General features: G+C 31.6%; 1 protein-coding gene and 1 long non-coding RNA gene across 14 annotated transcripts; both read right to left on the bottom strand.

Annotated features, from left to right (window-relative positions):
* Window positions 1-249: 249 nt before the first annotated feature.
* LOC145061228 (putative LL-diaminopimelate aminotransferase, chloroplastic) lies at window positions 250-7,200 on the bottom strand. 2 transcript variants are annotated; one of them, XM_079008655.1, is made up of 11 exons: window positions 7,055-7,200; window positions 4,602-5,595; window positions 4,278-4,303; window positions 4,099-4,172; window positions 3,827-3,943; window positions 3,448-3,510; window positions 3,260-3,364; window positions 3,118-3,168; window positions 2,453-2,773; window positions 1,704-1,910; window positions 250-658 (listed from the first exon to the last, which is right to left on the bottom strand). In XM_079008655.1, the coding sequence occupies exons 2-11, from the start codon at window positions 4,661-4,663 to the stop codon at window positions 365-367; spliced, it is 1,320 nt and encodes a 439-aa protein (XP_078864781.1). In that variant the 5' UTR covers window positions 4,664-5,595; window positions 7,055-7,200; the 3' UTR covers window positions 250-364. The 2 variants fall into 2 exon arrangements, with proteins under 2 accessions (XP_078864781.1, XP_078864782.1); XM_079008656.1 differs by lacking the exon at window positions 4,602-5,595.
* A 5,856-nt stretch (window positions 7,201-13,056) lies between these two features.
* Window positions 13,057-17,402, bottom strand: LOC145061580 (uncharacterized). 12 transcript variants are annotated; one of them, XR_013687252.1, is made up of 6 exons: window positions 16,973-17,384; window positions 16,608-16,659; window positions 16,442-16,502; window positions 16,138-16,206; window positions 14,739-14,787; window positions 13,057-13,401 (listed from the first exon to the last, which is right to left on the bottom strand). It is a non-coding gene; the product is annotated as an uncharacterized LOC145061580 (long non-coding RNA). The 12 variants fall into 12 exon arrangements; XR_013687251.1 differs by having other exon boundaries at window positions 16,608-16,685; window positions 16,973-17,379; XR_013687250.1 differs by having other exon boundaries at window positions 16,608-16,666; window positions 16,973-17,377.
* Window positions 17,403-23,639: the final 6,237 nt, after the last annotated feature.

Here is a 23,639-nt window from a genome sequence, read left to right as displayed (position 1 = left end):
TCTATCATTTATAACATTATACTTTCAATTTTTTAGCAGGAAAAAATTGTTTTGTATTTGGATGCCATTGTTAAAATTCCCTAGTTTTCAATATACAATATTATAATAGAAATTCTAGTATGTATTTATAATTAAAAAAAACAATGAAAATACGTTGCGATATCTTGCACTTAACGCGAATGACAACGATAACATATAAACATGTAAGAACTAATGCATATATATATTGATATAAGTACAACCAACCGATCTCATCAACGTTCATTTTATTACACAAACAACGATAATTTAGTACACTTTATATCCGATCACAATCAGTCAAATTAAGGTCTTCTTCCACCAAAATCAAATCGTAACGGGTTTATTACAAGTAAACGTTTTTTAGCCTGACCGAGGCTTCCAATATGTTTTCTCTCTGCCCGAAAGCAGTGACCCGTATATATCCTTCACCCCCGGGCCCAAACCCGCTGCCCGGAACCGTAATTATATGTGTTTTGTTGAGAATGTCAGAGAACATGTCCCATGATCTTGATCCAGGGAAATGCACCCATACATATGGTGCATTTACACCACCATATACAACTAGACCTAATGATGTAAATGTCTCCACCAATATTTTTGCATTTTCCTTGTAGTAATCCACCACTGACATCACTGCCTGCAACTCGTAAATTTCACAAAAACGCCATTTTAGTAATCAAAAAAAAAAAATCTTACAATTTTGGTCCTTGTTTTAGGTTTTTGTAACGTCTTTGTTCCAAGTAAAATGAATGTTTTTGTGTTTTTGTTATGTATAGGTGGTTTTTTTTTTTCAAATTTGGTCCTGAAAGTATAGGTGTTTTACGGAAATTGTCAGAAAAGGCCTAATATTTTTTGGAAAGTTACAGTTTAGTCCGAAGATTTTTTTTTTTTTGAACATAAAAGTCCTGATTATTTGTAGAAACATGATAATATGTCGTTTCTTGTTAAAAGAAAAAAAGTGAGTTTTTTGTAAAGTTGAGCCGAAATGAAAAAATCGGGACTTTTATGTTCGAAAAAAAATGTTGGGACTAAAGCGTAACTTCCCTGAAAATATTGGGACTTTTCTGACAATTTCCGGTTATTTTACTTGGACAAGTGATCAAAAACGTTACAAAATAAATGAGATTACATTTGTAAAATGTTAAGGACTTAATGACTAAGCCTTTTGGGTTAATCTCAAAAAGTAAAAAACATATATTTTGTGTTTTTTCCAGATTAAACCTCAAATTTATTTTTTGCAAAAAAGACCTTGTATTTATTTATTTGTTCCGAAAAAACCTTCAACTTTGTATTTTTTTCTGAAAAAAAAAACCTTCAACCTTCTAAATAGTTCCACATAAACCCTCAACTTTTTTAGTTTTTCTCGAAAAAACCTTCACATTTTACAATTTTTTTTTGGCAAAAAACGACAAAGCGGGAAAAACAAAAAATACAAGGCAAAAAATAAACTTGAGGTTTAATCCGGAAAAAACACAAAATATAAGGTCTTTTTTGAGATTAACCCAAAAGCCTTTTTCCCAGACTTTCTCTATTAAGTCGTTCTTTTTGCAGTTAGAAATGACTTTTTATCAAAAAGGTTAGGAATTCATGGGAAAGCCTTATTTCTCTTTGAAAAAGAAACAATATATGTTAGATTGTTATAAAAGATTTAGTGATGTATTATAAGAAAGAAGGAAAAAGACCTTAAAGCCCTCAGGAGAAAGACATGCGAGTCCACCAGCTTGAGCAATGCTTGAAGCACCATTAAAACAAGTGCAAACAATTCGATCAAAGTCATGTATGACAGGAACTTTATTTGCATAATACAGCTCATCAGGAACCACTGTCCAACCAAGGCGTACACCTGTGAATCCAGCAATCTTTGAGAAAGATGAGATTTCAATAGCACACTGCACATGTCCATGTTATCACACAAACATTAGTAGCTTCATCAAAAACTTCAATCTCATTTCTCATAACCACTTCTTTCTACATTAACTCAAGGAAACATTCATACATAACGACCAAAACTGCACAAGATAACTTTTTGGGACGAAATTTGAAAAAATCAATTATACTCAGGGACCAAAAATGTAATTTACTCGATATATATATAAATTACATAGTTATTTTACTGGGAAAAGTGATTGAAAACGTTACAAAAAAACCTCAAATAAGGACCAAAAGTGCACAAGATAACTTCTTGAGACGAAATTTGAAAAAATCAGTTATACTCAGGGACCAAAAATGTAATTTACTCGATATATATAAATTACATATATAGATAAGTGATGTTTGAAAAGTAGTATTTGAGAAAATCACTTGTAAAGGAATGAGGGCAAAATTTGTACAACATTAGGACTTAATACTATAAGTTATAACATCATCCATATGATTATATATCAAGATTCAATTATATTGAAGCATAAAATAAAAAGATTGAAATTAGTACCTCTCTTGATCCAGGAATTTCATAGATGGATTTAGGGCTTCCATCTGTTATATAAACAGAATATGCAGAATCATAAACAATAATCGATCCATTCTTTCTAGCAAATTCAACAAGCTGTGTTAACTGTTCATGAGAGGCTGCATGACCTGTTGGATTATTTGGAGAACAGAAAAAGATAATATCTGTTCTTGATGTGGTTGAAAGGTCAGGGAAGAAATTATTGTGGGGCCCACAAGTCATGTACTCAATATTTTTGTATTTTAGTGTTTCATCTAAAAAGTCTCCTGCTTGACCTATTATAACACTTGAATCCATGTATGCCTGTTGAGAATTAACATCTCATGAGAATTGCAACAATTATGTAATCGATTTTTTTTGTATTTTAGTTTTTGAAAAATAACGTTTTTTCCAGATTACATGGTTTTGAAAAGGGGAAAATATAGAAAAGTGTAATATCGATTTTGCCTATGAATTGTTGTGTTTTATGATTTTATAATTCTGATTTGGTAGGTAAATCGATGGAAAAATAATATTTAAGTGGCTAAATTGATAAAATGGTGAAATTATGTTGTGTTTTTCTGTAATTTTTTTAAAAAAATGGAAAAAGATTCCTCTAAAATGTTAAAAAAAAAAATAAAAAAATAGCAAGAAGATTAAAATAATACCGGGAAATTTGGATCCTGAACAGCAACTGAAACACTTGATCCCAGAAGCAGCTACATGTTAAGAAATTAAAGAAAGCATCAATTTCTTTTTATCCATAAATAAATAAATGTTTTTAAGAAATAATGGGAATAAAAAAAGAACCTGAAGGCGAGATATATCACACTGTGACCCATCTGAGACAAAAACTTCTGCATCTTTTACACCTAAATCTTTGTAAAAAGACTCTGCAATTGCCTTTCTTAAAGCCTGTAAATTTAAAATAATATTTATTGACTGTTTTATTATTTCTTTTAAAAGGATTTTTGTTTTTTTTGGACAAATAAATGTACCTTGTGCCCTTGTTCAGCACCATAACCTTTGTATCCTTTGCGTGTTGAAAGAGCCTTTGCATACTTTAATACAAACAAAATCACTTTTTATATATTAATCAAATGAGGAATATTGTGCATCTATTATAGCATCATACTTTTATTTTATTTTTTTCTTATTAAGACATTATACTTTGCCATAATAGGAAGAAACAAAAGCACGTTGCTATTTCCTACATTTAACCCAACAAATTACAAAACATTATGAAACTTAAAAGCTTTCAAGAAACAAAGAGGTTGCAACTTTCATGGAAATTTGAGTTGAATATGAAACAGCTACCCGATTTATATCACCACTAAAAAACATCAATAAAAAGAAGAATGAATGATTTTATGTTACCTCAGCCATGTTTGAAGTTATAATATCAGGAATGGGCTCAGTGGTATCACCAATTCCAAGCCTTATGATGTTAGCATCAGGATACTTCTTCATATGTTCAAGTGCCCTTGCTTCTATCTACAATTTACAATAACATGTAACTTTTAGTTAAAATATAATCTATACAATATATATATATATATATATATATATATATATATATATATATATGTATTATGTTACACATAATCAAAGCTTAAAAATGCTGTAAATTAAGATCAAGATCAAGAAACCTCAGGAAACAAATAGTTGTGGCGCAACTTCTCCAAGTTCACATTTCGAACAACTTTAGTACAATGAACAGTTGCTGCACATGTAACATTCCCACAAATTATAAATTATCAACGGATTTTTGTTTTAGTAAAGAGTTGAAAAAGAAACAAGGTTTGTATGATGTATGATGTATGCATACCTAGACTCTGATTTGGTGTTTTCAAACTGCAAAAACATCAAAGAAACATAATGTCAGGAAATTTTGTGAATTTTTTACTCAATTTAGCATGTGGGTATACAAAAAGATCGAATCTTTACTCAAATTTGTATGTGGGCATTCAAAAAATATGAATCTTTATTCAATTTAGCATGTGGGTATACAAAAAGAACGGATTTTTACTCAATTTAGCATGTGGGCATACAAAAAGAACAAATCTTTCCTCAAATCTGTATGTGGGCATTCAAAAAATATGAATCTTTATTCAATTTAGTATGATGGTATAAAAAAAGAATGAATCTTTACCTGGCTTTAGGTGGCAACAAGATTGCATGAGGCACAAACTTGCAAGATGAAAAGATAGACATGGTGCTATCAAGATTTCTTGATCTTTATGACACTTTGTTTAATGTGTGGATGGTGAGATGAGTGGTGTAATTTTGCATGTTTTGATGTCTTTATATACACATTGATGGTGTAGACTCATAGTAGAAAACGGTATTCGTATTGTATGTTAAGAGGGTGATACATGGAATTTTTATAAAAAAGTATAAATAAGTAAAATAGTCAATCTTGGATGCGAACACGTGTATAACTAACAATTTCACACAACGGTTGGACCATGTTATTTATGTCTTCATCAAATTTCAAACTCAAGGGTTTTTCTGTTTCCATGGTTTCTTGATGTCACTATCTGACCTTTTGGTATTTCCAATTTGTAATTCATTGAATACATGCATAATTCTACTACAAAAATACCACCTTTCTGCTCAAAGATTCTCATTCCAAAAGGAAGTTTCATTCATTCAAGGCAAGTGTAAGGGCAATTTCGTCCATTCGGGACAAGTCTAAGGGCATATTAAGCAGCAACCAAGCAGCATACTGAATTCCACATGGTGAAGAAAAATCTTCATGTTGGAAATTTGTTGGTAGTTTCCCAATTTTGGGCATGTTTTGTTACATATAAGCAGTACACCTGCCTCATTTTGAATATAGAATTCTACAGGATTATGAAACATCTCTTCGTTGAAAAGTCAAGGGTAGTTTTGTCCATTCACAATTTTCTTGCATAAAATCCACACTACAAGTGCTATATTTCTAGATAACTTTTAGTATACTCTCACCTGATTTCCATTCTAATTACTGGAGTTACTTACATGTGCATGATATCTTAATATCTATTTGAAAGAATAATGTTAAATTCATCCAAGATCATATCGATATCTTAATATCTATTTGATTACTTCCACATCCATCAATCAAAATAGATGATATAAAACCCTCATGTAAAGTTATGCACCTAAAAAGTAAAAACATTTAGTCAAAGAAATGTCCTTTACAATATCATTATCAAATAGGAAGAAAAAAAAAGGATGCAATGCATAAATAATTTCTGACACCTACAATCATATCTTCATTTCTTTAGACATCATATAAATAAAATGAAAATGTTAAATGGCAAAAACAAGGACTTTAATAATCAAGGAGACAGAGGAGAGACAACATACCAGCTTTAGAAGAAAAAAGATTAATCATCAAACATTAAAAATCAACCAAAACTAAAAGACTCCTTTGACCTTTGAACAGAAACATTAAAATTCATGAAAAAAAAGGTAAATTTCTATCAATGATTCAATTCAAGTCTAAATACATGAATAAAGTTGTCAAATTGGTTGAAAACATGTTGCACATAGAAAATTTCCAGAAATATTCTGAATGTTTCAATGCAAAAACAGTGAAATTCATGAGAAATTTCTACAATTTGATATCAATAAAACATTTTATTGACTTTATGTTGGAGCCTAAGGTAACACTAATTTACAATATTACTGATAATAAATACTCCAAATTCTGTAAATAATTATAAAAAAGGTAAAAGTTGGCATGCAGATAGTCCAAAAATGTAAGTCAAAGCGAACCCACATCACATCTGATGGCATGCATGACACAAACTCAACTAGATCTTTAAAGAACTTGTAAGACCTAATACTAATTACTTATTCAATATTCAAGATTAGGTCAAAAAGCAAATTGTTAAAAACAAAAGTCACCTAACAATTGGAGTTTAATGTAAAAGTCTGATAAAAGATTTGTAGTCCATTAGATTGACTTATCCTTTGTACGATTTACTATATAAAAAGTAGATTAACAAAACTACTTTTGATTAAAGTCAACCAAGAAAATGTCTATCGAGTTTCATGGAAATTGTCTTGTTTAATATCACAAACCAGTCAAATCCCTACTCACAAGCAAGAATAAATCCAGATTTCAACCCCACATTCACATGCAAGAGTCAAGTCAAGAGCATAACTCCATATTCATGAGTCAAACTAAACATATAAATAGATAATTTAATAGAGTTTATGTTATAAGAACGACAATGGCGATCGGGTGATATGTCGCGCATGGTGTACAGAACAATAATATATACATGCTATTTTTGGATGGATTATAGTATAAAAATACGAAAGACAGGCTAATTTGGGAATTAATTTGAGTCAAAGAAAAAATATATTTCATCGTCTAGCAGAAACTAAAGATTCGAAACCCTAACAACCCCTTTTAGGTATTATTAAATTAACTGCAAAGTCGACGTATTTTGCATAATGTCAGTGAAGAAGTAATGAATTTATAATTTGAAATTTCAAGCCCTAAGGTCAACCCAGGTGGCGATAACAATTGGGGGTCAATTTTCGCATAGAGAATCTCAAAGAAACGTGAAGTTGTAAACTTCTAATTGCTAGTAGAAGAAGACCCACCAACAGAAATTGATCGCGACGCATTGTAATCAGAGATTGTCTGCATTTGGCTTACTAGAAGCTCCTCGATTATGTGTTTCCTATCGGTTTCCTTTCTTCCCCATTTCCACGAGTTTGTAGCTAATCAGAATGCTGAATAGCCTGGAATTTATGGAAAAGGTTAAAAAAGCTATCTTTTAAAAGTTTTTTTCTTGTAAGAAAACTTGCCTTTGTCGACAAAATTTTTAAAAATACATTTTTTGCTTTTTTATATTTCTTAAAATTAACTTGAATTCAATTTATTTTATATGACTCATATATATATTATATGAGTTAATTAAACAAAAGTTAAATACCAAGGAGTAAACATTAAATGTTTTTTTAAGTAAATTTCAAAATAAACAGACATATTCAACAAATAAATCAACATATTAGAAGGATCAATAATAAGAAAATCATTCATAATACGAATAGTTTTTTCGTTATCAATTAAATCACCAATCTTTCATTTTTCATGTTGTTTCTTTAACATCAGATGTTCGAACATTTAATCTCATTTTTTCGTTAAATTTAAGACTTTGCATTTTAACCGGACGTAGGAAGAAGTTACTGAAGCACAATGTCTTGTCTACTTCCATTCAAAACTTGTGTACGTTGATTTAATATATATATATATATATATATATATATATATATATATATTAAAAATAAGGATTAAACATTAACAAATTTTAAAATGATATATTTCAATTAGATTTAAGTGAAATAAGAGATTATTAAGTATTTTTAATAAAAAGAAATTGTTAAAGCGTTAACCATAGTTTGCAATAACTTCAATCAAATCACTTTATTTTTTCAATGACTAGTTAATGGTTAAAAGTTAATATCACCAAGTTAGTAGAATTCGTTGACCCCCTAATTAAAATTCGAGACATCCAATCTAAGACGTCAAGCCTATACTAACTGAGCTACTAGCTAGTCCCACGTTGATAACCAAATTATTCTAGTAATCATGAAATGAGAAATTAGTAAGTACTTTTAATAAAAACAAATATTTTAAGCATCAACCATAGTTTGCTATAACTTAAACTAAAATCACTCTATTAATTATGATATTGCAAGATCAAGAAATATGAGAATGGGCTTCTAAACCAAGAAATTGACAACCTGAGGAAAAAAACATTCCAAAAACTATCTAGTTTTCGATGTATTCTCTTATTTATATACCAAATCATATATATCAAGTCAAACATAACCATTAAGGAAAACATGAGATTCTTTTAAGACAAGTATGAGAGTAACATGGAAGACAAAAAACAAACTCTTTCCCTACCTTTTAACCTTACGACTTTGGCAAGCAAAGTCAAGGCCATTAAGTGTGTCATACGTTATCTTATAAGGCTAGTGGTTGTGGTGTCATACTTGTCACGGTCCACATAGGTGTCACATTCTTACAAAAAGTTGTCAATTTGTAGGCATAAGTTGCCATATTTGTCATGATATTTTTTTTACATTAATTATTATAAAAAATAATCAAAGACCAAGTTTTGTAGGTTTTATAATAATAATATTAATAATAATAATAATAATAAATTGATTTATTTAAAATAAATAAGTTTTATAAGTTCATGATGGGGTATTGTGCAATTTTCTAAAGTCCATTTCAAAAAGATATTTCAACTTTAGGGTAGGATATGTTATTAGACGAAACTAAAGGGACTAGATATGCCAAATTTGAAAATCTAGTTATCTTCTTCCTTCAAAGAAAGGTACACAACAACCACCATTTTCATCATATTCAACACAACACCCTTTCTCACCGACGAGTTCCCACCGAGTTCCCGAGCCGAGTTCGACATGCCGAGGGCTCGGCCCGGTGCTCGCCGAGCTAGTCGTAGTCATTGTCGAATCCACACCGTCCGGCCTAACTAGCTAGTTAGAATCAAACCAAGTGTTTACACAAAGTGGCTACAAGATTTGTATACAACATTAATAATCATACCATATGATATTTCATTAATTTTTGTTCTCTTTATTATTATTTCTTAAAAACAATAATTCTCAATATGTTAGTAAATATTATTTTTCTAAAATAATGTTTTTTCCAATTAAATACAAGTGTTTATATTTATTAATTATCAAAATTACTTTAATAAATAAATAATTATTAATAACTTACTTATTACTTATAAGGTGTGACCTATAACATCACATGTTAATAACAGATATCATTTATAATAATTCTTAGGCATAAGATCTTTCTTCTAATTCGTTAAAGAGAATTAAAACTAAAAGTAATAAAATGTTTATTTAGCAGCTTGCTCTTTTTTATAATAGCACTAATCATCTTTCATTTCTTCACCTACTCGATTTGGGATGTCTAAATTGCAGCCAACATTCATTTCTTATATTTTTTGTCTTGAATTTATTTTGGTAAGTCGATTTTTTTTTTTTTCTTACTTTAACTTTTCCATTAACTTATGAATACTTTAAATTCATTTATTCGTATTTTATAAAGCTTCATTTGTTGTTATATTTATCAATTATCAATCATATGAGTCAACTGAACTTTTTATAAATTAATCGGATATGTACTTTAAGTACTAGCTAACAATCGATATTATGCAAAATAGTTAGCAATATAGTTTATCAATATAGTTACGAGCTTGGATGATTTGTTTGTGCTATTTTAAACCAAAATATTTTAGTAATAGAGTTACGAAACCAAATTGAAAAAAATAAAACCGGACCTTAAAAACCATAAACTGAATAAATGGTTGAAAATATCGAAAAACACACAAGATTGGACGGGTTATTTTGACTAATTAACTCGACCCCATCATATAGATGGTCGTAAGCACCCCCAACATATAAAATTCTTGGATCCACCACTAGTTTAAGGGTTAAAAATATGAGTTTTTAAAAAAAGTTTAAAAAAAATATTTTGCAAATAATTTGTTTCACTTTAACATCCATTAAAAAACATTGTTCTAGTTATATATTCTAGTTAGAATAACATTTTTAGTTATATCTAATTTTTATATTAGAACTTTACTATGTGCACAATCTCAAAAAATTTATCAATATTTTAATTAGAATATTATACATAACAATATAATTATATTTAATTTTTTCTAGGAATATTATTATATGTATAGATTTAAAATCTTAACAATATTCTACTTAGAACATTCAACTAGAATGATGATTTTTGATAAAATTGGTATTGTGTTTTCGTTGTATAAACTAGTCAAACCTGTCACACGGTATATTAAATTCATGCTGCTACGAATTTTAGAATATTCTTATATCTTAAAAGATAACGTACGAAAAATATATTTTCATCTATAAATGATACAACACATTCGAGACCAAACAATAACTTATGTTATGTGCATAGCCAAATTATTTATCAAAATGTAGATTAAATAAGTTGATGATAATGATGTATTTAATTTAAATCTACATTAAACGTCATTATTGAAGAAAATAAAATATTATTTTAAGATTCTACATGAGTAAATAATGAAGAAAATAAGAAAATAACTTGCAATATTTCAAAGTGTAAATAGGATGTTGTGTAGTGTGTAACTGTGTAAAGAATTTCCCTCGTATGAAACGTGCCCAAGTAAATTCATTGATCACGTGAAATTTGTGAGGACGAACTTTGTGTCATGCCCATTTCACCACTTGTTGTAAATGTATCCAAAACCATTCAACGAATACCACCACGTGAAAGAAAATGCAATGCTTTTGTAGGGACTTCGAGTTTGGTTACCCACTCCTTTTTGGTGGATCATTGCCCATATGCGGTAGCATTGGAGGTAGGGAGTAATATTTTTTTACAAAATTACAAAAATGTCCATGTGGTTTGTTAAAAGTTACAAACATAGGTTTTATTAATTTTTTTGACGAACATGGTCCTTGTGGTTTTCAAAACTTACATGAATGGTCATTTTTGTTGTCGCAGTTACTGTTCGTCCGTTAGTGTAAAAGTATTTTAGTCTTTTCAAATAGTAGGGACTGAGTTTGTGACGACAGGTAAATCATAGAGAACATTTATGTAATTTTTTCTATATTTTATGTTTATAATTTTGTGGCTTTTCCACCCGCTTTACTTTTTAAAATATTACTTTGAATCCTTCATTTTGAATTTTAAAAAATATTGCTTTCACCTTTTTATTTTCTAAATTTTCGTGTTTAACCCCGTATTATATATAGTTTGATTTTTATTAATAATTTTCATTCATTAACCTAAAAAACTATTTTCACGTGTTTATTTTTATATACTAGTCGGTATAATTCAAGGTGGTCAACGTTTCGACTTTAATTTAGAACTTTCTTTTGTTAAGTTTTTTTTAAAAAAAATTACATGTTTTTTTTTCTATAAATTTTTTGGTTTAAATTCGAGTTTGTTTACGTTTTGATGTAGTTTTTTTTTTGTGTTTAACTTTATGTATGTTTTCTACATATGAGATGAGTCACGTATGATAACTTTCGTTTGTTAATTTTAAAAAATATATTATATTCAAGTTTGTCTATGTTTCGATATATTTTTTTGTATATTTTGGTGCTTAATTTTGTATACATTCCTACGTATCATTCAGGTCACATATAATAACTTTCGTTCGTTAGCTTTAAAAAATGTAGTATATTTGAGTTTGTCTACGTTTCGACACAACTTTTTTTTCATGTTTTTTTACGTATCAGTATAGATTCGAGTTCGTCTACATTTCGACGTAATTTTTTTTATGTTTCGTGCTTATTTTTATATACGTGTTTTTTTTTGTTCGTGTTTTTTACGTCGGAACGCAACTTTTATCAATACAATCGTCAAAATTCAACTTACATCAATGTTTATAGTTACGCTTTTATGGTTTACCCATATTCACAAACTCAGTCTCTGCTACTTGAAAAGACCAAAATACTCTTACACTAACAGATGAATAGTAACGACGTCAACAAAAAAGGTCATTCATGCAACTTTTGGAAACCATAGAGACCATTTTCATTAAAAAAAATTAGCAGGGACTGACTTTATGACTTTTTGCAAACTATAAGGACCATTTTTGTAATTTTGTCTATTTTTAATAAATCCACACCCATGGTCTAGCTAGACATGCATGTGGGTTTGACCTACCTCTTTAGCTCCATAATACATTTTTTTCTTCTCCAACCATACCACCACCAAATTATATTACAATTTTTAACACATTTCAGATCTTTCATAATTATTATGCAAACCAAACATCATCTTAAAGATTTAAAACAAATATAACCTAATAAACTTACTTAAAGTTTTTCACCCCACCAAAATGGGATCAAAGAAATAACCAACTTGCTGCAGCTAATATTGTCAAGATCTCGGTAGGATAACATTCGTTGGTATAAGTCATATAGTGGTTTCAAATAGCGCTCAGAAATAGCAGAGCCACTAATATCATCGAGATTGGTCGTTATTGCTACTTTGAGATCTCTTTTGTTTATCGCTATTTTATATTTACACATAGTTACATGGATCGCTCAACCTACCACGCCTAGGAACACTGATTTCTCATCGATTTCAATCGATTACTTCTCTATTTATTCTAATTGATTGTTGATTTCTTATTTTTATATTGATTGTTTGACGATTTCTTCTAATTGCTTGTTGATTTCTTCTTATTCTATCGTCTACTTGTCGATTGAAACTATCTCTTTACAAAATCAATTTCCGTTGTGCTGATTGCATTTTCCTTCTAATTTTATCTATATAGGAGGCGAATAACTTATTTATAAGGAAGATTTAATTGGTTGAATTCCCTTAATTCACTGAATTGATGAATTTAGATTTTGGGGCGTCGATCGGAAAAAAGTTGCTTATTTCTCTTGTATTAATTAATTAATGCATTTCATATATATATATATATATATATATATATATATATATATATATATATATATATATATATATATATATATTATTGTAACATTCATAAAATTATTGAAATTTTTAAACTTTAAAAACAACCACAAAACCATAATTGTTTTCAAAATAAGTTTCACATTAGAGAAATCACAAAATTATAAAACAAAAACATGAGGAGGTGCATCATCATGCCTTTGCCTTCCCACGATCCTCTGAGATAGCTGAAATATAATCCAAAACTGTAAGTCTAAAGCTTAGTAAGTTCCCCTAAAATACCGATACATAATAAATATCCATTCCTAATAACTGCCTCCCCTAAATGCCACTTGTCCCCTCCTTAAACCCCAGCAATCCACGTGTCATTCTCCTGCCTTTATTCTCATTTCTTTTCCCGCCCATTTCCTACTTCAGGAATGTATATGATATCCTAAAAATCAGCTCTTTGGTTACGTTATTGTCCCTGCATTCAAACAAATTTTCAATTTTCAATTTCATATCTCCTCATATCCCATATAATCAGCAATGGTTTTGAATTAATTGATGTTTTACCAAATATATAGCCATGAAATTAGGAATTAAATAACGATTAGAATATTCTCTTCTCCTATTCATTGCATTAATAAATATCGAACCCCTAAATATTTTTATATATTTTGACGACTTTCTGCTTCTTCATCTCTGCAAAGTGCAAAGTACCATCTTCTATCGTACATTTCAATCCATCAGGTTAGTATAAACAAAATAATCATACTTTTTGTTATTCTGTTTATTTCTATCTTCTTCTCCTTCTGTTATAAATTTCATATAGCATCCTAGAAACAAGTATGTTGATCTATGTGTGTTGCTCTCTGTGTGTTTCATTCGCATCATATTCATGCTTATACTTATTTTTTTTCTTTTTTAATACAAACGTATGACTGTTTTACCAATCATAGCAATGAACTTTAAAACTATTTTGCAATGAACTTTAAGATCTTATATTGCACTATACATTATAGTCGAACATAAATTAATTGTGTATAATTTTTTACTCACAGTGCAAATTTTTTTTTCCTGAATATGACTTTGACAATAATGCTTTCTTCATTCAATTAAGTTTGAAAACAAAATTAATTTGACTTCAATTTTCATATTTATAGATTTTCAAAATTTCATTTCCGCAAACATTATTTACTATTGATATTGATTACTAACGAAGGCATATCACTTTTTTCAACTCATCTGCTGAGCCTACAACAAATATTTTTTACTAATTGTGTTTTTTTTATCTATGAAAACTTATTTATTTTATTTCTTTTTCTTCTCTTCTCCTTCTCCCTCTGTTACTTTTTTTAAAGATTTAAGTTTTATATATCATCCTACTTTCATTACATTATAGATACCATACAACAAAAGTGTGGTATTTGTTTCTATTTTTTTCATCATTTGTTTTTTTTTTCATAATTTATAAAGAAAAATGCATATTTGTCCTTTTTCCCTTACAGAATATTGTCAGTATCCTTGCATTTTTTAGCATAATTGGTGTAATGGTGCTTTCATAAATCTAAATCATACAATTTTTTTAAAACTCTTTGAACATAATGTTTAAATGAAAAGCTTAAACTTGTTGTTAAAGTTGTATTCAATGTAATCAACATTACAACAATTATTATAAAAAAATGCAAAAAAACACTTTGATTATTTCTTTAGACTTTGATTTATAAATCAATTAGGCATCTAGACATTGTACTTTCATTATGAAAACAAATTTCTTGCATAAAGCGATTTACATCACTTAATGGGTAAAAAGTGACTTACATGTATGACTACAACCGAGCAGTTGACTTTCTCTATTTTGTCGATATCTCTATCAAAAACAAAATAGAAAAAGATTAACAAACTGAAGCATGAATGAATTGATAAGTCTAATAATAGAAATGTAAACATGGTACTTTGATTTTGAAAACAATTATCTTAGCATTGTACTTTTATTTGTTTGTAAATTTCGTAACACACTAACACAAGGTCCATTTTGTTAATATATTAACAAAGAGATTGAATTTCACTACATTTTATCAACACAGGGCCCATTATGTAAATTTAAGAATGTACTATGAAAGTTAACTAAATTTGTAAGAGAAGGTAGAATGTGATAAACTGATCGTAAGTGTTTACTTTTACTATGGACTTTATATGCATTTCAAATTAAATATAACTAGGGAAGAATATGCCAAAGAAATGGATAAACCTGGAAGATTTGGTTACAGTGAACTGATTACAAACAGGACAATAAAAACCATGAACAATAAAGGGACTGAAAAAACATAGCACTAAAAGCAACATCAGGAGCTTCAATAGCCACATAAATGAACAACAAATTCCAATATTACCCTTGAAGAACTTATAAGTGACATCCATGTCATCTTATTGTTGTTTTTTTTCTGTTACCCTTTTTTTAAAAATCTTGTAGCCATAAGTGATTATAAACAATCACTTCAAATTCAAAGTGTAAATGAGGAAAAACAGAACATACACTTGGATAAAGGAAGTTGATGCAAATTCTGTTAGATAAAAAATTATTAGATAATTAACATGATGCAATTGCAAAATGAAAAATAGAACATCATGAAATCTTGAAATACAACTATAATCAAAAAGTAAACTTAGTTGCTTTCAAAAAATAACAAATAATAATTTCATCAGACTTTTTTCAAAAAGATTGTTATTAACAAAGATTATAAAATAAAAGCACTTTATAGTTATAATATATCATTCCGTTACATCAAGGACCAAAAAAACACCTTCAATTTTTTTTCATTTCCCATGTAAGGATTGCTCCATTCCATTCCTATGTGGTAAACAAACATGTTTTTTTTTCATTATACCGGAATCCACAATTCCATTCTTTTCTTAATTACTACCTACCAAACACTACAGATTCAAAGATACAAACTTACCATCATTGCACACCAAAGGAAAACTGTAAATATATATTGAGGAACTCTATATGTTCCTGCTGCCATTATCCTTAAGCAAGACTGATAATTCATAGAAACTAATCTTCCAACCGCATAAAATCCCAAAATCCCATTCACAAATTTCAGAATGTCATAAACATTGTCGATTCAACCAACATAGTAAATGTACTTTCAGCATTTAAAGAAAACACAAAAAAAAGATAATGAAATATGGAAAATAAAAAGAAAAGTCATCTTACATGAAGGTGGAAATTGGAATTCACCTCTGGAGTTGGAGCTATCTTTTGCTGCCCATTCAACCAAGATACCTATTCGCCAACAAAGAAAATTATACAACTCTAGAACAAAAAACACAAAGCAAAATAAGATCATTTTAGGGACCAGACCCTTTTGAGCAAGCATAAATTCGGTAACTTGAAGAATTTTCAATGCATAACAAGTAAATAATTAATATATGTTGTATACATTTACATGGAATTGAGGTCAGATCACCACAATGTGATGTGTTCTTGAGTTTAGGCCTTAAGAAAATCAAAGGTTCACCTGAACCCATGACAGCGCCTCCAGTAGATCAAATCCCATAGCAATGAGACACCTGCCACCCCTACGCATACAATATCATACCACAATTGAGATTATACCAGTAGCAATTTTAATAATAACTATCATTTGAAAGTACCCAATAAAGAAAACAAATGAGATAACATACATTGGATAGGCATTCACTGAGTTTTTTAAAGCAAGCGGCATCACCAGGGAACCTGCAAACTAAGCGAGAAACAAACATCTAAAGCGATGGTTAAGTATTAAGGCAGTGGAAACAAGTATCGAACCAATCAATTTCAGGACCAGTACACACACATAAACAATTAGAGAAAGGGGTTTCTGGATCAAAAGAGAAGTAGATAGAGGGACGACACGATATTGATTGTTTCGATTCAGATTGAAACCGATTAGCCCCAATCCGATAAAATCATGGATCGAAAAAAAAGAAGATGGAGAATGGACAAAGGTGTGCTTCATTACAAAAAAGGGCGGAACTGAAATTAAATCATCAACTGTGTTATAACATACCTGAGGCCAATTTTTTACTCAAATCCAATCAATCAAATAACAAACTTGAAAGAGTTGCTGAAGTTTCACCATATCTTCAGTGATATAGGAAGAGCGAGACAGGAGAAATTAGGGGTTTTTTATGTGAGACAGAGAGGGAAAGAGCGATTGTCTGCAATTTACAGGATTAAAAAGAATCATTTGGAGGAGGTGGATATTGTTTGGCGGAAGGGTAGAAGGGGGCGACGACGGTGGTGGAAGAAATATGATTGCCAATGGTATAGTCATTTTCGATGGCTTCAAACATCCAACGAAAAAAATGAAATAATTAAATTCCTAAACGACAATTCATAAGAAATTGTTTAAAACATAAATGTTTAAGATTGTGCAAAAATTCATAAGCACAAAGTATCATGATAAGAAACTAATTAATCGTTTAGCATCCATTTAAAAAATTGATTAACAAATCATTATCTACTAAACTATTTATATTCCCCTGTCTCTCCGCCACCCACCAAATCTAATCCTAATGACAAAAAGCATAAAAATTTCTTGAAATTTATAAATAATCATTATAGAACCAGATATTTTTACAAAATATATATGTTAATTAAAAAAATCATAAGTTAATCGAAATGATTAATGTCTAGCTCCATTCTTTTGTGCCTAAAACTCAAACCAAGCGGATAGGGATTACAACTTTTCTAAAGATATAAAGAGAAATTTGGGATATAATGTCGCACTACATTAAGAGGCTAGATACTAGCAAACTACCAGTGGAAACTCATCCACCCGAATCAGTTTCCATATTCACCTAAAAAAAACCCTAATTTTTTATCTTTTAAAATCGCAGCTTCATACCAGATTCATTGGTGCAATATATCCTAAAAATTCGTCCATTTAAATCGGTAATTGCAGCACATCGTAGCTCCTGTGCATCATTTTTCATTCGAACCAAAGGACAATGAGTTAGATCTTCTTGAAAATTCGTCCATTTGAATCCAAGCACATTGGTTTACCTCATCTCTAAATATTATTAAAAGAGAACTCTTAATTCACCAATGAAGCAATCAAGGTCATTGATTGTATTTCAATCATATATTTTACACCATTAGATCAAAGTGATGACATCATCTTTCCTAAATAGAATTCAAAAACAATTATATTTAATTATATAATCTTTAAATTCAACAATTATATTATCAATTGAATATATAGAAGATATCAATTTCTATAATTAATATTGTTTCTAATTTAACTTTCTTATTTATAGCTTTTGGCTTCAAAATTTAAATCCGTTTTTTTAAATAACTCTGTAAATAAGCATATCATTAATTTGGTTATTAACCTATAAAATATAATCTAATCCAATTAAATCTGCAAAATATTTGAGAGTCAAAATTAAAGTCACTATAATTAATAATTTATCTCAAAAAATATCCCACATAAAATGAATCGATTTGAGATAATGTTTGAATTTTAAAACTCATAAAATAAGCAAGTCAATGAATTTGTAAATTTGAATTAATATAACTGATTTCTTTCTTTTTTTCTTGATTAATAGTCGGAAATCTCCAAGATAATATTTTAGGATCCTATTTTTTTAGAAGATAATTATAATTATTTGATTATTCAAAAACACCATATATATATATATATATATATATATATATATATATATATATATACACACACATACGATTACATTGAAGTTGTTATTCTTACGATTTTGGATTGAGTCCTACAATTTACAGTGTTCTTCTTTAGCAATTTTCTTCTTTAATTCTTTTTATTAGGTTCTTTCTTTACTTTGTTCTCCTTCTCATTCTCTAATTTCTTGCATTTACTCTCTCTTCTTATTACATGTTATTAATGTATTCATGTTGAGAGGTCATGAAAAAAATTAATCAATCTACTTTAAGCATATTAGTTTCATTCATATCTAAATATTATTACAAGTGAACCCTTCATTCACCAATGACGTAATCATGACCCTTGATTGGACTTCAATAATATGTTTTCCACTCTTAGATCAAATTATCGACATCATCTTCCCCAAATAAAAATCAAACACAATTACATTTAATTATAGAATCTTTAAATTCAGCAATTATGTTATCAATTGAAGCATATCATTCTATTTATATACGAAATATCATATTTTATAATTAATATTGTTTCTACTTTAACTCCCTTATTTATAGCTTTTGGCTTCAAAATTCAAATCCGTTTAGTTTTTTTTAACTCATTAAATATGCATATCAATAATTCGGTTATTAACCCACAAAATCTAATCTAATCCCATTAAATTAGCAAAATATTTGTGAGTCAAAATTAAAGTCAATATTATTCATAATTTATTTCGCAGTATATCCCACGTAAGATGAATCAATTTGAGATAACGGTTTGAATTTTAAAACTCATTAAATAAGCAAGTTAATTAATTTGAAATTTTGAATCAATATAACTGATATCTTTTTTTTTTCAGATGAATAGTTAAAAATCTCCAAGTTGATATCTTAGGATCCCAATTTTTTGGAAAATAATGATTTCCTTATTCAAATATACTATATATATATATATATATATATATATATATATATATATATATATATATATATATATATATATATATATATAGATATGTAACATCCCAAAATTCAAGACCAAAAATTTCTTTTTAATAAAACATTACTTTAAACAAAGACATCATTCCAAAACATAATCTGAGTATAAGTTTTCAAAACACATGTTTATTATCAGAGTAAACGTTTCCAGGCTGACTAATCTATGGTGTGTGCCATGCGATCACCCCGAGCTCCTCCCTCCGCTACCGGAAGTACCTGAAAACAAAACTGAAAAACCGTAAGCACGAAGCTTAGTGAGTCCCCCACCTTACCACATACCATGCAAAACCATATACTTCACATACTGTCCACGCCCGCTATCCTAGGCCTCGCCCTCTACTTCGGGCCTCGCCCGCTACAACGGCCCCGCCTGGCTTCGAGCCCCGCTCGGATACAGATCTGTTTCACTTAGGCCTCGCCTGTCACAGGGCCTCGCCCACTAACATATAATAGCACATAAACATATCACATAACATTACATAAACTAAACATATACTAACAACTCTTGCTCTAAGGCCTCGCCTATCTCTGGGCCCCGCCCGTGTCCTGCTACTGATGAGTCATGAAACCTCGTCCATACTCCCGCTGATAGTGAGATACGGGCCCAGCCCACCCTCACTCCTTTCCTAACTTGGGCCTCGCCCCTGCTCTGCTGCTACTGAGATGTGGAACACCATCCACACTCTGCTGTTAGCGAGATACGGGACCTCGCCCACACTCACCTCCCTACCAGGCACATACAAGTATCACACAGACAACAAGTATAAACTATCACACAAACCGCTCCTTGGGTACCCGCCCTCTATCATTGGACCTCGTCCAAATATCATACTAGCATACTGTGCCTAGGGCTAACCCCCGGGTCTTCTACTCATAACTACATGGGTCGGCATTGTGGCCGTAGACCCATTCATACAAAGGGAAACTCACCTGATACTGCTGAACTGCTGCTGCTAACCCCTTTGAACGCTACCTGACCATTGACTCGGAACTGCTGCTCCGCTAGCTCCTCGAGCTACCAATATCAACATAACACTTAGTCTAACTGACCTTCAAAGGTCAACCAAGTCAACTCTGGTCAAAGTCAACGTCCTGGTCAAAGTTAACCTTCCAGGTCAACCCTACTCGTCGAGTCACCCTACTGACTCGCCGAGTTCATAAGTCCAGAGTCCTTCCACTCGCGACTCTACTCGCCGATTCAGCCCCTGACTCGCCGAGTCTACTGATTCCCGATTCCTGTCCTGTCCAACTCACTGAGTCCTGGCTCGACTCGCTGACTCGAGAATTAACTCGAAGGATTTGGGACCATGCGACCTGACTCGCCGAGTCTAAGAACAGACTCGCCGAGCACACGGCAATCTTCATCCAACTCGCTGAGTTCATGCCTATCTTCATCCGACTCGACGAGCTGTTCATCGCACTCGTCGAGTTCCTCCTCATCTTCAAGCTACTCGCCGAGTCCACTCGAAGGACTCGCCGAATCCAATAAGATCCACTTACATGCAGAGGACTTCCGAGTCATGCATGAACTCCAAACTGTAGATCTACCCTTCCCAAGCCTATTCCCTACGTAAAGTTGCAAACTTTACGTGTAAAGAGGGAGATCTAGGCAAAATGCACTAATAACTAGGGTTTAAGACTAAGAGGCTCCAAAATCCACCCAATGGCTGATACTTTACGGGATTCTAAACCAACACAAGCATGGATCTGAGGTAGCAACTTCAGATCTGGACCTCAAGCTTGAAATTGATCTTAGGCATGGCTTAAAAGCCCCAAAACTCATAACCAAAGAAGATCTAAAGGAGGGAAACGAATTGATACCTTCCAATGCTCTGAAATGCTCCCCAAACTTCAGATCCAAAGCCACTCCTTGATGCTTCAAAGATTCCCACTCCTTCTTCTTCCTTAAAACCACTCGAAAATGGCTAAAAGCTTGAATGAACACAATGGGGGCTTAAGTTGCGGCGTTCTGGGTTTGAGAGGCTGTAAAGGAACCCTAGGAAGAAGATTGAGACGTTTAAATAGGCTCCAAGCCCCGGATTTAGGGTTTTCCTCGCACAAACCAGACTCGCCGAGTCCATTTGGCCGACTCGCCGAGTTGGTCACTTACTCCTCGACCCGGATCCCGCTCCGACTCGCCGAGTCCTTCCTTGGACTCACCGAGTCCCTCCTAAATTTAGGGTTTCCTTTACTTTCTTTGCTTTCAAAAACTTGGGTGTTACAAATCTCCCCCACTTAAACTAAACTTCGTCCTCGAAGTTTACCATGGCCTACCGCCTGCGATCTATCTCCAATACCCAACACCAGCCGCCTACCTACGCTGGTCTTCCGCCTGGTCATTCTTACTATCATCAACCTCGCGAGTAAACCTCGGGTCAAACCTGACCCTGAACAACTTAGAAACAGAACTTACTCAACCGATAATCCTTCTTGTACTCACCGAGTACTGCACTGAACCCGCAGAGGTTCTCCACTACTTTCCTTGCGCAATTTCCTTGCCTTCCCAAGGCAAAGCCTCACAACCGACTTTTCCTCTAACTCTGTGAAGGTCCTATCCTTCACTAACTCCATCACCCCCCCCCCCCCCGCTATTCCCAGAACGGGTCATCACCGTCAGTACTCACTGACACTCCTTTCTGCCAACACTTGGTGTCGAGCACCCCTCGACTCAACTAACTGAATTCCACCATACGCTGCATACTCACACTGCCACCGACTGGCAATTCTGCTATTCCTCGTCTGACTCCCTGATAAACTGGGACCGCCCTGGTCCCTACCAACCTATCAATGACTGGATTACCGGCTCCCACCGGTAGCTAGTCCCAACACCATCACTGGTCGCTCTCAGCGACTTCCAAAGAAACCTCGACCACCCATAACTGCTCAATCAATCCTGCCATCCAGGCACTACAAACCTGGGATCCCCGATCTGTGACATCCCCAAAATCACGGCCAGAAAAGACCGATTTTTTTGTTTATGCTTTATAAAAATCAGAGTACTTCATTTTATAAAAAGGTTGCGGAATTTGTTCCCAGAAAAACATGGTAAATACGTTATTAAAACATTTTCGAAGAAACGTATTTATTTCATTTTAAAATGTTTGGGATGTCATCGTTAATACCGAAACATAAGCATAAACAGACTTACAATGATTTACACTAGTGATCTACATCTCTTTTAAATCTCTCAGTGTAATGTCACTTCACTTCGTCACCTGTGATATACATAAACTGAGTGGGTCAGGTTGGGAAACCTGGTGAGTACATAGGGTTTTCAACCCACAATAATATAATTATTATGTTCAATCAAACAATCAACCCAATTACCCATCCCCATTATCTTCTTTACTCTTTAAGGATTTAACCTAAGAGTCATCTATCCTGCATTCGTTTATTCCAAAGTCCCTTACTTCCAGGGTTATGGGACTGGCACTAAATCCATAGCTGCCAATGTTCGTTCATAAAGCACTAATTCCATAGCTGCTATAGTATATTCATCGGGTACTAAATCCATAGCTACCAGTCTTTATCTAATAGGTACTAAGTCCATAGCTACCAATGTTCAACAGGTACTAAGTCCATAGCTACCAATTCCTACAGGTACTAAATCCATAGCTACCAACGTCTAAAAGGTACTAAGTCCATAGCTACCGGTGTTTGTCCCATAGGCACTAAGTCTATAGCTGCCAATGTATACTCACGTCATTTTCTATCTCTCATCATTCATCTACCCATCATCATACCCAACATATTCGTATATATAAAATACGTTATACAGTTTAAATCCTTTAAAACATGTATAAAACGTTCATCCAGCATAGACAGCAAGTATTCAGATAATGTGCACACATAGTACGTAGTTTATATAAAATACTTCATATCTATGTGTAAGATGAAAGTAACTATGCACTCAATTGAGAAGGTGGTGACTCGGTACTCGGACAGCGCTTCGTTTACTTTAAAATAATTTCCTTCGACGAAACCTAGTATTATTACCACTAGATTTTAGTCTAATATTTACCGTGACTAATTATTAGTCTTATTATTATTATTATATAAGC

This window comes from Lactuca serriola, chromosome 7 (assembly GCF_051521515.1).
Source record: "Lactuca serriola cultivar US96UC23 chromosome 7, Lser_US96UC23_V15, whole genome shotgun sequence".
Classification (NCBI taxonomy): Eukaryota; Viridiplantae; Streptophyta; class Magnoliopsida; order Asterales; family Asteraceae; genus Lactuca; species Lactuca serriola.
Note: the sequence above shows the minus strand (reverse complement) of the source record. Positions and strands in the feature narration are given on the sequence as shown.